Source organism: Suricata suricatta, chromosome 9, assembly GCF_006229205.1.
Source record: "Suricata suricatta isolate VVHF042 chromosome 9, meerkat_22Aug2017_6uvM2_HiC, whole genome shotgun sequence".
In the NCBI taxonomy this organism is placed as follows: Eukaryota; Metazoa; Chordata; class Mammalia; order Carnivora; family Herpestidae; genus Suricata; species Suricata suricatta.
Genome location: NC_043708.1, coordinates 101,696,105 through 101,710,834, shown reverse-complemented (window position 1 = coordinate 101,710,834; position 14,730 = coordinate 101,696,105). Strand labels below are relative to the sequence as shown.

At 38.8% G+C, this 14,730-nt stretch overlaps 1 protein-coding gene across 12 annotated transcripts in view; it reads left to right on the top strand.

The window, feature by feature from the left end:
- CSNK1G1 (casein kinase 1 gamma 1) overlaps positions 1–14,730 on the top strand; it is a 169,476-nt gene that overhangs the window by 139,874 nt on the left and 14,872 nt on the right. For 8 of the 12 annotated variants that reach the window (XM_029952029.1, XM_029952024.1, XM_029952025.1 and 5 more), the window contains one exon: positions 5,092–5,202. The exons of 2 other annotated variants lie outside the window; for them this stretch is intronic. In XM_029952029.1, coding sequence (XP_029807889.1) covers positions 5,092–5,202 — 111 coding nt within the window. Of the gene's footprint in view, positions 1–2,577; positions 2,662–3,650; positions 3,746–5,091; positions 5,203–14,730 lie in introns of those variants that run through there. 2 more of the 12 variants (XM_029952030.1, XM_029952034.1) reach the window with 2 other exon arrangements.

The following is a 14,730-nucleotide window of genomic DNA, read 5'->3' as shown; positions in this document are numbered from 1 at the left end:
TGCTTGTGCTCTGTCTCTCAAAAATAAATAAATGCTAAAAAAATTTATTTAAAAAGGAATGTATAGCCTTAGAAAAGTATGTTGTGGTTTAGAGCTGTGGTGCTTACTGGAAGAAGCTTGTGATAAGCACAGCTTTTCCAAAGGAGAGATTAAGCCAGATTGCTAAGTAGCCAAGATGTTCAGAGATCTTCCTAAAATGAATATCTTTATAGATTCTTTTGAAAGTCCAGTAGCTTTAGAAAAAACAAAAGCTGATTAATTCTCCATTCCCTTCCTTTGGCATAGTACTGCTTGGTTTTCAGCAAGGTTCGCAGTTTGTTAGTTGAAGGAGCAGATGAGTGTGCTCAGAGAGAATTTATGGCCCTCTGACCGGTGTGTAATTTCCTGGCGTGCTGCCTGCTGTACGGCGGGAACTCAGGCCTAGAGATTGTACACTCATCCTGTCACCCTCCAGCATAGAGCTCTGTGCAGAATGGGGCTGTCTGTCCCTCCTCATCCCTGGGACCTTTACCCAAAGGGAGACATTGAAACAAGGAATTGTAAAGAAAACTGAAATACAATCCTTTTCCTACCTTCTCCCATTGTGTCACCTGGTTGCTGCTGCCCACCTCTGCTCTAACTCCCTGTTCGATATTAAAAGTTCTCTTGGTGCAGGGGTGCCTGGCTAGCTCAGTTGGTGAAGCACGCAACTCTTGATCTGAGGGTCACCTGTTCAAACCTCCACGTTGGACGTGGAGCCTCCTTAAAAATTATTAAAGTTTTCTTTGTCCAGTCTTCAATATTTGTATCTCAGCAGACATCTCAGCAGTGTGTTGTGGGAAGGTGACTCTGGAGCAGTCCAACCTAAAAGTAAAGTCATCCTTCTGTCCTTGGGGCAGGACATGGGATGAGGCATGGCTTCTACCCTTTTGAATAAGAATAGGGCAGGGTTTGATTAGTGTTTCAGACCTCTAGAATGGCTCCGTGATTTTTCTCAGAGCTTCACAGAATTGACACTACCGTCTCAGTGGGCCTGCATTTATTGAATTTGGTAATAATCCCTCCCGGAGTTATCACTGATTTTCAAACATCTCTGATCTTCGCTATCAAGTTTATAGAATACAGGAAGGAATTGTTTACACACACAGCAGGTTGCACAGAATCATCCTTGTCTGGCATAGAAATCTGGTTCTATTTCATGAGCTTAGCAGAAGAGAGTTTTTTAAATTTTGTTAAAGTGTACACTTCAGTAACTTTGCCACCTTTTAAAAATTTCATTTCTAAGGTCTAATATGCTCCAGAAAAAATGTCTTGACATGCTTCCTGCCCCATTTTTTCTTCTTACATCTTACCCTTGTTACTAAAAAAAAAAAAAATACTTTTAACCTTTGAAGTGTGATAAGACAGAATGTAATCTAGTGTATTCGTTACTAACTTTTTGGTACTACTCAGTTTCTACTCTTGCTAATTATAGCTTAAGACTATAATTATATGATGAGGCCTGGAAGACTGGCATGGGAGGCCAAAATGTTCTGTTTCGGTGGCATCTTGTAAAGTACTTTGGGAGCCATAAAGTGAAATGGAGAAAGTTCTTTATAAATGTAATCAAAATTAATTTTTCAGAATAACTATATAACTGTATGTAAAGAATGGGATTCAGTGATGTATTTGCTGCAACAGGAGAAAAATATTTGCCTGCCTCTTTCAGAACAGGAGCTTTATCTCCAATAAGTATTGGAAAGAATTTTCAAGCCAAAGATGGTATCTGAGGTGTTTTTTAGACCGTATTTTCCTACCCTCTTGTTAGTGTTGTTCCACCCACTGTCTGTCCATTAATCCCTGCCAGGTGACTGCTGGGAGAGATTCGTTTCCTCTACCCTAAAGCACGGGTGGTGGTTTTGACTTTTTACACCAGGATCCCCCTTAAGTAACTTTTGTTAGCTTTGTCTTTGATTTATGCTATGCTGGATCACCACTTTCTTGTTTCCACATACACCTACTGGATAGTAAATCAAGCATTTCCACACAGGTAATACAATCCCAACAGAAGATTTTAAAGCGTTTCCCCAAGGAACTCCTACTGTTTGAGATTCCTGCTCCTGCCTTAGGGATTTACACACTCCATGTGGACCTTTGCCTTTCAAGTAATGCAGAGAGATTGATCATGCTGAGTGACTCTTCTGTCCATTGAAGCTCCTGATTGTCTGTTAGACAGACATGCGTGTGTGAGTGGTCTTTGAGAGTGAAGAGTTCACACGCCAGTCTCCTCCACTGGTTTGCTTAGGAGGACGGTGCTGGTCCTTACCAATCCTAATCCCATGTACACAGCATTGCCTAGAACACCTATCTGGGACACTAGCATAGCAGAACACTGTAGTTGTCAACATTCCTCAGTTTCATCTAGTTCCTGGCCACTCAGTTGCTTTCTAAAACTGGCAAATAATCCTTTCTCCTGTATCAACTTGTGTATACCAGTACAAGCCCTAAGTTTTAGAAGGGAATAGCCATAGAGTTTAGTATTTTGATGAAAACTAATTCCCAAAGTGATGAACCAACGACCCCAGATTCACATCTGCCTATTGGTTTTGTTGCTTTCAGTGGATCTAGAAGTCACTGGAGGCAGCGGTCTGGTGCAGTGCACTTTCCTCCATCCGGCACAGTGGAAGCATTTATGAAGCAGCCTGGAATTGTTAACATTGTTTTTCTCTTTTTAAAAGATAAATAACACATTGCTTTAATGATGGAGATGGAGTATGACTTTAGGCCTTTGGAAAATGTCTTGCTATTTTTGAAATCTAGACACGAATGTTAATTCTTTGAGCAAATGATACATTTAGCTGGAATGAATATAAATAGGTACACAGTCCTGTGAATCAGACAGTAGTATCAAACCAGACTTCTGATGTGTGTTTCAGTAAAAATGGAAATAGTAGTTGATCAGCTGTCCGGGTTTTGTTTAGCTTAAAAGCATATGTGTGTTATATGCACATTTCTTGCCATTTTCATTCAGTTTTATCTGCCCTAAAAACAGTTGCAAAACAGAGCAGTCATGAAAAAAGTAATCACATTAAATATTTTATCATGAAATTCAAAACAATACCAAATGGCTCATAAATGTCTGGATATTGTTTAAACATTTAAAGTTTTTGAGAACTGACAGTTCTTCATAGTACTTTAGGAGCTTAAGTCTACTTAAATATTACAAAAAATAAAATTCTAGAGAGAACTAAAGAAGCTATCACTAATACAAAATAGTTATTGATAATACTTATAATATTAGAACAGATTTATTCTTAGAGCATCTGGCTGGCTCAGTTGGTAGAGCATGCAACTCTTGATCTTCGGGTTGTGAGTTCGAGCCCCACATGGAGTGTAGAGGTTACATAAAAAAAAATTTTTTTAATGACTTATTCTCATATCTCTAGTGGTAAGAAGATATGAGATTAAGTGCTCTGAGAATATGGATACTGTCAATAAATTTATAAAAACTAAGATTATGTTATAAACCACAGTCTTATTTTGAAAAGTGAAACATCTGAACCTCTGTTGGCAGAAATAGTTGGAGGGGCAGGTATTTTGGTACTTTTGATTCTAGACTAGAGGTATAGCACCAAACCCCTCTTTTGTTGGAGAATATAGCAAACAAGTTAATACAAGCTGCCTCCTTACAGAATATGCTCATTCCCCGAGGAATGTCAGAAAGCATGGCCAGGATCCTTTACAGAGCTGTTATCCATGTGGCTTCATATTACATTGATAAAGATGAGTAAGTTGTAACTGGTATATGAGGCTTGGGTTTGTTGTTGTTTTTAATGAAAAAAGCTTTTTTAGTGACTTACACATGAGCTTTAAACAACTCTCGTCAATGAGATACAGAAGAGGGAGAGTGAGTATGAGTCTCAAACCACCACTTCTTTCCTTTTCCTTTTTTTTTTTTTAATAAAATGCAACATTGATAGCTATGAACATCCCTAAGATTTACTGCATCCTTGCTGGTTTTCATGCAGAGCAGCAATATCACATCCCAACCCCTGCTGCTGTTTATATCAGCAGCAATTAAAATTTGATTTACCAATCCCTGATTGCTGCCTCTCCAGCTCCTCATTTTTCATTTTGTAGAGCCTTAGGACTGTTACAGCTGAGCGTCATGATGTTAACGCCTCCTCAGCCATCTGGTACAGGGGGAGAGGCACCTAAACAGGTTCTTCAGAACAAAAATCACACATGAGCAAGATCAGAATAGTATGAGATCTAAAAAACAGGTAACGAAGGAATGAAGAGAGCCTGAATGACAGCAGAACTGAAAGCAGAACCCAAAGAGGTTTTGGATTAAAAGCCCTCCTTTTGCTGGGGAAGGATCTGCCTTTTGCTTTCTAGAAGAAAATAATTCATGGTAGTCCTATCTAAAACTATTTCTAATTCCAGACTAGAGGCTGTTAGCAAGAGGAAGCAGAAAATTTATAGCCTTACCCATCCCCCATCTTTTCATGTTCTTGACCTGTGAACCCATTTTGAAGAGAGACTTTTTTCATTCTCTAAGAAAATATACTCCAGCCACTGCCACTGCTCATTTTATCATTTTTGAAAGTCTCATGGAGGTTTGTGTTGACAGTGGTAGATTCCCTAAAAGCATATTATCTTGATTCCTAATGCTAGGAATTTTCTGTATTGACTACTGTCTGTTTAGGTAGGTCTTTAATCAGGGAAATGATTTGTAAGTATGATGTTCCTTTGTCCAATAGTCTTAACATTCTGAATTTGGTCTGCTTAGTGGCTACTGAAATTGTACTAATATGGAAGCTAAAAATGATTCCAGCTTTTGGTGGTTCCCTTGTGGTCCCTCTCCCCCCCCCCCCCCCGCCTTTTGGTGATTATTGTTTTTCTGTGTCTGGGTCACGATGGTGTGCTATAGAGTGTCATGTGTTGGCTCATTGGGCTGCAGTGAATGTAGCCAAGCTAACTTTTTTCCAGTGCTTTGCAGCGGTTGTTAGTTTAAAATCCAGAACGAAAAAAAACCCTCAGAGACACTAATGTATTGGATTTTGTTATTGCTTGCTGTTGCTTCACCTGTCCTTCCATATCTTGCTCTCATGCTTCCTAATGCCTGAGCAGACTGCATCATCAGAGCGCCGAGGAGAGTGGGAAATCCAGCCCAGCCGGCAGACCAATACCTCGTACCTGACGTCTCACTTGGCTGCAGACCGCCATGGGGGATCAGTGCAGGTACTTACTGCCATTTATTGCCTTTTCCTGGCCTTCTCAGCTTGGCTGGTGGAATGTTGACTTGCTTCTGAAAGTTGGGTTTCTTTAATAAGGAAACTTACAACAAGGTTGAGCTGTTTCTATAGTTAACTGAATTGTCTCTGTGCTAATTTTCTGCCTAAGTGGACTTGTAAGAATCACTTGATGAGTTGATTGTTGGTTGTTGTCATTGACTAGGAAACATCTGCATGGTTTCTGATACTGATTTCTGGTTAAACTAATCCTACAACCTTGATACAACTCATGATAAACTGTAAAAATAATGTCAAGGTAGAGGTATGTTAGGGTCAAGGTATGTGAATTTTAAAGACTTGAAATGTATAAAGTAAATATTTTTGGACAGAAGACTGCACATGTAGCTCATTCCATGATGATATGTGCCTTAGCACATAACGTGAGAATGTAAATTGGTCCAAGTCAACCATTTTTGAGTACCTAATAAGTTGGGCTGTTTCTTCTTTCTTTCTGGAATAAGTGTGGTCTTGGAGAATTATTTCTGATTTCATTTGGACTATTTTGAAGCTCTGTTGTCTCTAATACTTAAGAATATCTTGTGTCTCTTTACTTATATGTCACTGTTTTAATAATCTTAACCCAAACATGTCTGTCATACTGTTAAGTGACACCACTATTTGGGACACACTAGTAAACTCAGAGATACCAAGTCTTATGAAGGGATAAACAGACTTGTGCATGTAGAAACGCATCTTGATAGGCTTGATTTTCTAGCATATGCTTTTTACACGAAGTGATTCACTGAAGATCATGTTATTCACAGGGAGTCAGGAGACAGCTGTAGTTCTGTTAAAAAAAAAACAAAAAACCTCACAGGAACATCTAGGTAGAAATGAAGGGTTGAGTACACAGATCTACTCCTACCTCGTCCTAAAACAGCACTAAAAGAATGATAAAGGGATTTTTTTTGAAAGGCATGAATCCATACAAGGATGGAGAAAACAGAAGAGGTAACAGCAACAAAGTGTTAGATGCTGGAAAGCAGATGGGCAATTTTTCAATGATTGATGTATCTCAAGAAAAGTGAATGCTGAGCCAATAGAGCCTATTTTCACTGGGTAATCCCCAAAGGACTCAGAAGTTGACCTATAAGGGTAGGTTGGTGTGCAGGGACCTGTACTAAAATAAAGAAGAGTGCTGAAAAGTCTGTTTTCTAGGACGCCAGAGATCCCTATATGCTCTTCCCCACCCCAGCAAAAACCAAAGACTTATTCTTTGGTAAGGGCAAAATAGAGGGTCTGTGGGTAAGAGGATATAAGGCACATTTGGGGTGAGGAGTGCTATCCTGAAGAAAAGTGACACTAAATGAATGTGTGATCCATACTTAAATACTTAAGAATACTGCAAAGGACTGTACCCTTTGCAGTCTCCCACTTTTATAAAATTTTTTTAGGTTATTTTATTTTTACTTTGAGACAGAACAAGCAGGAGAGGGACAGAGAGAGAGAGAGAGAGAGAGAGAGAGAGAGAGAGAGATTGAATCCCAAATAGGCTCCAGTGACACTGCCAGCATGGCACCCAATGCAGAGCTCGAACTCACTGGTCATGATATCATGACCTGAGCCAAAATCAGGCGAGAGACATTTAAGCAGCTGAGCTACCCACGTACCCCTGCAGTCTCTCACTTTTAAATATGAGCAGAAGATCAAGGATTATCAGACTTCTGAGGAAACCCTTTAGTAAAATAGGGACCAAAGAAACAACATTCCTAACGACAACAACAAAACCTTGTTATTAATATCCCCAGAGACAGAAGATATTGCAACTATGAAACAAGGATAGGATGCTCTTTTAAGAAGGAAAATTCTAAGAGCAAAACAAAAAAAAAAAAGAGCAAGAGAGGGCTCTTGGAAATTAAAAACATAATAAAAATTTTAAAACTTATAACTGAAGAGTTTAGAAGATAGAGATATAAAGAAAACCCCCCAAAAAAACCCAAACACAAGAACTACCATGCAGCCCACTAATTCCACATCTGGACATTTGTCCAAAGAAAGTGAAAACACTCATTGAAAAAGATTTATGCACCTCTATGTTTATTGGAGCATTATTTATACTACCCAAGATATGGAAGCAACTCCAAATGTCTATTGATAGATGAATGGTTAAAGAAGATTTGATACACATGTGTGAATGTGTATACACACACACACACACACACGCATGCATTACAGTATTACTCGGCCATAAGAAAAAAAAATGAAATCTTGCCATTCATGACAACATGGGTGGACCTAGAGGCTTTTGTGCCAAGTACAATATGTCAGACAGAAAAAGACAAACATCATATGATTTCACTCATCTGTGGAATAAAAAAACAAAAAAGACAAAAAACAGACTTATAAATATGAGAACAAATTGGTAGTTGCCAGAGGGGAAGCAAAAGAAGTGAAGAGGATTAAGAGGTACAAACTTCCAAATTCAACACCCAAAAAAATAACCCAGAGAAGAAATGGGCAAAAAGACATGAATAGACATTTTCTCAAAGAAGACACCCAGATGGCTAACAAACACATGAAAAGATGCTCAACATCACTCATCATCAAGGAAATAGAACTCAAAACCACAGTGAGATAGCACTTCACGCCTGTCACAGTGGCTGAGATTAACAATTTAGGCAACAACAGATGTTGGTGAGGATGTAGAGAAAGAGGGACCCTTTTGCACTGCTGGTGGGAATGCAAACTGGTGCAGCCACCCTGAAAAACAGAAGTTTCCTCAAAAATTAAAAATAGAATTACCTTACGACCCAGCAATTGCACTACTAGGTATTTATCGGAAGGATACAAAAATGCTGATTCCAAGGGGCACATGCACCTCAATGTTTATAGCAGCACTATCAACAATAGCCAAAGTATGGAAATAGCTCAAATGTCCATTAATGGATAAATGGATTAAGAAGAAATGGAGGGGCGTCTGGATGGCTCAGTCGGTGAATTGTCTGACTTTGGCTCAGGTCGTGATCTCACGTTCATGGGTTCGAGCCCTGTGTTGGGCTCTGTGCTGACAGCTCAGAGCCTGGAGCCTGCTTCTGATTCTGTGTCTCCCTCTCATGCTCTGTCTCTCTATATCAAAAATAAATAAAACATTAAAAAATATGTTTCTTAAAAAAGAAGAAATGGAACATTACTTGGCAGTCTAAAAGATTGTAATCTTAGGATTTACAACTGTGGATAGAACTAGAATGCTAAGCAAAATAAGTCAGTCAGAGAAAGACAAGTATATGATTTCGCTCATGTGGAATTTAAGAAACAAAACAGATGAACATAGGAGAAGGGAGGCAAAAATAAGGTAAAAACAGAGAGGGAGACAAACCATAAGAGACTCTTAAATACAGAGAACAAACTGAGGGTTGCTGGTGAGACGTTGGGTAGGGGGATGGGCTAAATGGGCAATGGGCATTAAGTAGGGCCCTTGTTGGGTAGCACCAGGTGTTATATGTAAGTGATGAATCACTAAATCCTATTCGTGAAATCATTATTACACTGTATGTTAACTAGCTTGGATTTAATTAAAAACTAAATAAAAAGGTACAGACTTCCCATTAGAAAATACATAAGTCAGGGGCACCTGGGTGGCTCACTCGTTGGGCACCCAACTTCAGCTCAAGTCATGATCTCGCAGCTCATGGGTTCGAGCCCCATGTCGGGCTCTGTGCTGACAGCTGGGAGCCTAGAGCCTGCTTTGGATTCTGTGTCTCCCTCCCTCTCTGCCCCTCCCCCACTGGCACTCTCTCTCTCAAAAATGAATGAATGTTAAAAAAAATTGTTTTTAAAAGAAAATAAGTCATAGGGATGAAAAATACAGCACAGGGAATATAGCCAATAATGTAATAACTTTGAGGGCACCTGGCTGGCTCAGTCAGTAGAGCATGCAGCACTTAATATCAGGGTCATAAGCTTGAATCCCACATTGGGCAAAGAGATTTAAAAAGAAAATTTTTAATCATACAATAATTGGGTGACAGAGGGCAATACACGTATTTTCGTAAGCATTTTATAATATAGATAATTGTTAAATCACTATGCTATACGCTTAAAACTAATATATGTTTACTTTAATTAAAAATTTTTAGGGGTACCTGGGTGGCTCAGTCAGTTAAGCCTCCGATTTCAGCTCAGGTCAGATCTCACGTTTGTGGGTTCAAGCCCCGTGTCAGGCTCTGTGCTGACAGCTAACTCAGAGCCTGGAACCTGCTTCAGGTTCTGTGTCTCCTTCTCTCTCTGCCTCTCCCCCTCTCATGCTGTCTCTCTCTGTATCAAAAATAAATAAAATATAAAAAAAACTTTTTTAAGATAAAATGATTTATAAATGAAATAGCAGAAAACGGTATAAGATTTAAAGTTCAGGAGGTCCAATTTCTTATAAATAGGAGTTCCAGAGAGAGAACAGAGAAAGTGGAGTAGAGGAAATCATTAAAAATATAATTCCCCAGAACTCATAAAGACTTGTTTACAGATCAGAAGGGCCTATTGAGTGCCCAGCATAATAGATGATAGAACCACACCAAGGAACATCATTGTGAAATTTCAGAACACTGAGGACAAAGAGAAGATCCGTTGAGCTTCCAGAAAGAGAAACAGTCAACATTCAAAGAAAGGATCAGGAATTCATATTACTTCAGGTTTCTGAACAAGCAGTTCTGAAAGCTAGAAGGCAATGAACAATGTTTTCAAAATGCTAAGGGAAAATTATTTCCAGTGTGGAATTCCATACTCAACCGAACTATCAGTCTGGTTGGAATATAGAATAAAGATGTTTTCAGAAGTATGTGCTCTTAAAATTTTTTACTTCTCATGTACCCTTTCTTATGAAGCTGAGAAGGATGTGCACTGTGAAAATGAATGAATAAACCAAGAAAGAGGAATATATGGGATCCAGGAAACAAGATCTGACTCATGGAAGAAGCAAAGGGTCTCCCCACTACAATGTTAAAGTTAGGAGATCCCAGGAAGCCAGCAGTGCAGCAGTAGAAGAGGGTAGCCTGTCCCCCAGAGAGGTGGTCAAGGAGGCCTTGAGAGCAATTTTACCAAGATGATGAAATGACTAGGAGACCAGTTTGTCAGAATGTCTTGAAAGCAGCTGGGTAGGTAAATGACAAAGAAGAGTTTGGTTAGAATTCGTGATTACAAGTAATACATAAAAAGCTAAGTAAAAATAAATTTTAGGGACGCCTGGGTGGCTCAGTTGGTTAAGCTTCCAACTCCAGCTTAGGTCATGATCTCTCAATCTGTCAGTTTGAGCCCTACATCAGGTTCTGTGCTGACAGCTTCAGACTCTGTGTCTCCCTCACTCTCTGCTCCTCCTCCATTCGCACTCTGTCTCTCTCTCAAAAATAAATAAATGAATGAATTTTAAAAGGTAACTCCAGGGGCGCCTGGGTGGCTCAGTCGGTTGAGCATCCAGCTTCAGCTCAGGTCATGATCTCACGGTTTGTGGGTTTGAGCCCCCCATCAGGCTCTGTACTGACAGCTAGCTCTGAGCCTGGATCCTGTCTTGGGATTCTGTGTCTCCCTCTCTCTCTGACCCTCCCTTGTTCATGCTGTCTCTGTCTGTCTCAAAAATAAATAAAAACATTAAAAATTTAAAAAAAAGATAACTCCAAGGAAAATAAGAAATTATACAGGGAGATAAAGAGTCATGGTATATACTCCATGGTACAGCTGTAAATAGTTTTTAATAGTCATAATGTAAAATGAAGAATTGATCTATTAGAATTACACTACAAAGTGTAGTGAAAGGGGTTCTCGCTGCCTCAGTCAGAAGAGCATGCAATTCCTGATCTTGGGGTTGTGAATTCAAGTCCCACATTGGGTATAGAGATTACTTTAAATAAATAAAATTTTTAAAAAATTGTAATGGAACCAAAAGGATGGAAAAGGTGAATACATGCCTAAAAATGAAGAATCAAGATGCATGATATTCAGAATATTTATATATATATGTATATGTATACACACACACACGTTAGTATATGCAGAAGAAAAAAAAACAATGTAGAGTAGGGGAGGGCAAACAACCAGTGGGCCAAATCCCACCCTCTGCCTATTTTTATAAAGTTTTACTAGAACACACACAAACAGATTTGTTTATATGTTGTCTATGACGGCTTTTATGTCCAATGGCAGAGTTGAGTAGTTTCCACACAGACTGTATCGTCCAAAAAACCTAAAATATTTACTAGGTGTCTTTTTATGTACATGCTTTGCAGACCCTTGTTCTCAAAGAAGATATACTGAATTTCCCACTAGCCACAGCCATGTGATTTCATCACTGGAAATCACTTTCTTGTGTAGTCTTTTTTAATATTCTTTTTTTTTTATAATAATCATATGCTTACTTTGTAATTAGGGGAAAATGCAAAGATTAAATAATTTTTAAAAGGAAAATATCTCATAATCAGGCATATCTGGACAGTTTAGGTTATTTAGGACAGTTATTCCCAGAACACAGAGGTGCCCATTTGGACAATGTTTCCTACTGTCCACCATCAGGGGGTATCTTTAAAAATGAGTCACTTAGAGTCTCTGACAGCAGTTTTGGAAAATGCAGCCTACCTCTGCTCCCTATGAACTAAGTTCTGCCAGCTTCTTGACACTTGGATAGGGGACAGGCAAATGTGCCGTTTCCCTAATATTACATTGAGCTCTGCTGCTCCTCACTACATCTGCCTCTTTAATTGTAGCCCCAGTTTTTGTAAACTCATAAACGCTATGCTTTTTGCAAACCACATCAGCCCTACTTTTTTCTAGCACAGCAGATGCCCATATATTTTCGAGTTGTCTCACTTCCCAAAGGCAGTGTGTTCATACCATCCATAGCCTACCTGGATGACCTGCAGACACCACAAACCCGGTTGGGAGTGCAGAGCACCAGGAGGAGAAGAGTTTGCTCTGATGAGACACATGGATGCTCCCATTCTAACCTGTTTCATATGCAGACCCCGCCCCCCCACCAGGGTTCCCATCTTTCCACTCTCCGTAGGTCTTCCACATGTGGAAGATCCCAATTCAAGAAGGCAGTCTATTTTTCTCTTTCAAAAAGATGACTCCAGAGTTGTTGAAGTGAAAATGTATATGAAATATCTAGAAATCTCCAGGACCAAGCAAGGGCATGCGACTTAAGAATGACATTTAACTTTTAATTAATAATTACTTTGCTCAAATCTTTATAATTTTTAATTATTTATAATTCTTGTTGAGGTATTATTCCCATTTTATAGATAGGGAAACTGAAGTACAGAATTACCAAACATGTTAGTTGTAAGAAGTAGAATTGAAATATTGACTATCAGCTAATTGGTATATAGTTCTTACTTTTCTTCACAGTAATGTTTTGAAAAATGGGACTTATTAACTCACATTCTTAACTTAAAATATTAAATTACTTATTAAAAGAGATGTTACCAATATTTAGGACTAAAGTTCAAAAAAGCACTTCACCTTAGTTCCTTCTATGGGTAGTTGTTTATGATATTAATTACTTTGGTCTTACATGATATAGCCAGCAGAATTTGGGATTCATTTAGATAGTGATAACAGCAAAATAACTTTCAGTATTCCAGGCACACAAATAAGCTTATTTTTTAATGAAGTTATACTAAAAAATTGGGTATGAAAGTTATAAAAATGATACTGCTCAAAATACTAATAATTTATTGCATTCATAAGGGTGTTTTGATTTAGGGTTTTGTAGGAGGTTTTTTTGTTTTTTACAAATTTTCAAATTGCTTTCCTCAACATCATTATTTTTAACTGCCATGGTAGTCGTGAGGTAGGTGGGACCAAGGTTGTTGGCCTGGTCTTCCAGAATTAGAAATCAGAGGAGGCTGATGGTGGAGCGAGGCCTGGGTTCCAGCTCTTGAGTCACCCGTGCTAGCGTTTGTCCCATTGCACATCTAGGCAGCAGTTCAGTGGTTTGACAAACTGCACCTGCAGCCCGAAGTGGATGCTCTAAAGACCTAAGTTAAGTAGCCACTGATACCCAAGCATATTTTATAGTTAAAAGTTAGATACCTGGTAGTTAGGTTTCCATTTGAGACCAGGTACTTACTGATACAGATAAGACATGTACTCTGTAAAATGGAGATCACCTCTTATTCCTTAGATTGCCCAAGGATAGTGCTGATAGGCTAAGTGGCAGTTTGTAGCAAGGAGAAGTTAGCACGAGATTCCTGAAATACTGCAGACAGGCGCCGTGACCTGAAGTCACCAAGTACTCGGCAGTGGTGATGCTTGCTGACTCCTGCTTTATTGTACCCATAGAGGCCAAGACATTTCTTTAATGTCTTACCTAGTTCCGGAATTGTTCTTTAAGAACCTTACGATGCTTTCTTCTCTAGCCCTCATGCTCACACAGTGTATTTACCAGCGTGACTTCCAGTGTACAGCCAGACCGTGCCCCCAGAAATAAATGTAGGCTGGCGAAGTTAACAGGACAGCACTAGCTTGAGGAGCTGTGCTTCTGTGATCTGTAAACCTTCACTCCTCAAATTATGTTTTTGCTGGTCTTTTTCCTTCTCATGTTGAAATTTTAAAATTTATGAAGAAGTTAGTGATGGTGGTGGTGGCGGTGGTCCAGTGAACCCATATATGTCCCTAACCTAAATTAATGATTAAGATTTTGCCATGTTTTCTTTAATTCTGTGGTAGTAGCATGAGGGTAGGGGGGAGAGCATGTGCTAAAGTATTTGAAAGTAAATTGTAAGCGTCATTATATTTTATCTCAAAATGCTTTAGTCGAGATGTCCTAAGAACAAAGGCATTCTCTCCTGTAACCAACAACACCATTGTCATATCTAAAAAATAGAATAATAATTCTGTAATATTCATATTGCATTTCCAGTTGTCCACAAGATTAATTTTATAGGGTCTGGGATCTAATCAAATGAAGGTTTGCATTTAGTTGTTATGCCCCTTTAATCTCTTTCAATCCTGGTTTAAGCTTAATCTTTTAATCTATAACAGTTACCCCTGTGTTAAAAGGGGAAAAAAAGTGTTTGAGTCCAGGCTCGCTTTCCTATAGAATGTCCTGCATTTTGGGTTTGTCAATGTTTTCCCATCACCAAAAGTTCAGGTAAAACTTGTTTTTGGCACGAATATTAATGTTACATAGTATTATTATATCATGTCAGAAGATAAATAAGGTTGAGTGGTTCCATTAATCAGAGGTGCTAAATTTGATCACTAGCAGATCCATTGGGGAAGTCCAAATTTAATGTTACTGTTTTCTTATGACTGACTGAATGGCAGTGTTTCAATTTTTTAAGCATGTATTATCAATAAGAACAATACATATTTCTGGTTTAGAAATAATGTTAAGTAGAGACTGCTAGAAAGTAATGTTTACCTTGTGTGCCCTTTTTTCTTTGAGTAAATACCCAATAGATCCTTTATGCTCAACTTATCCTCCTGCCTTCCTCTTTATAAATGCAAAGGAAATTTTTTTTTCAAATGAGCTGCTGGTGAGGACCCC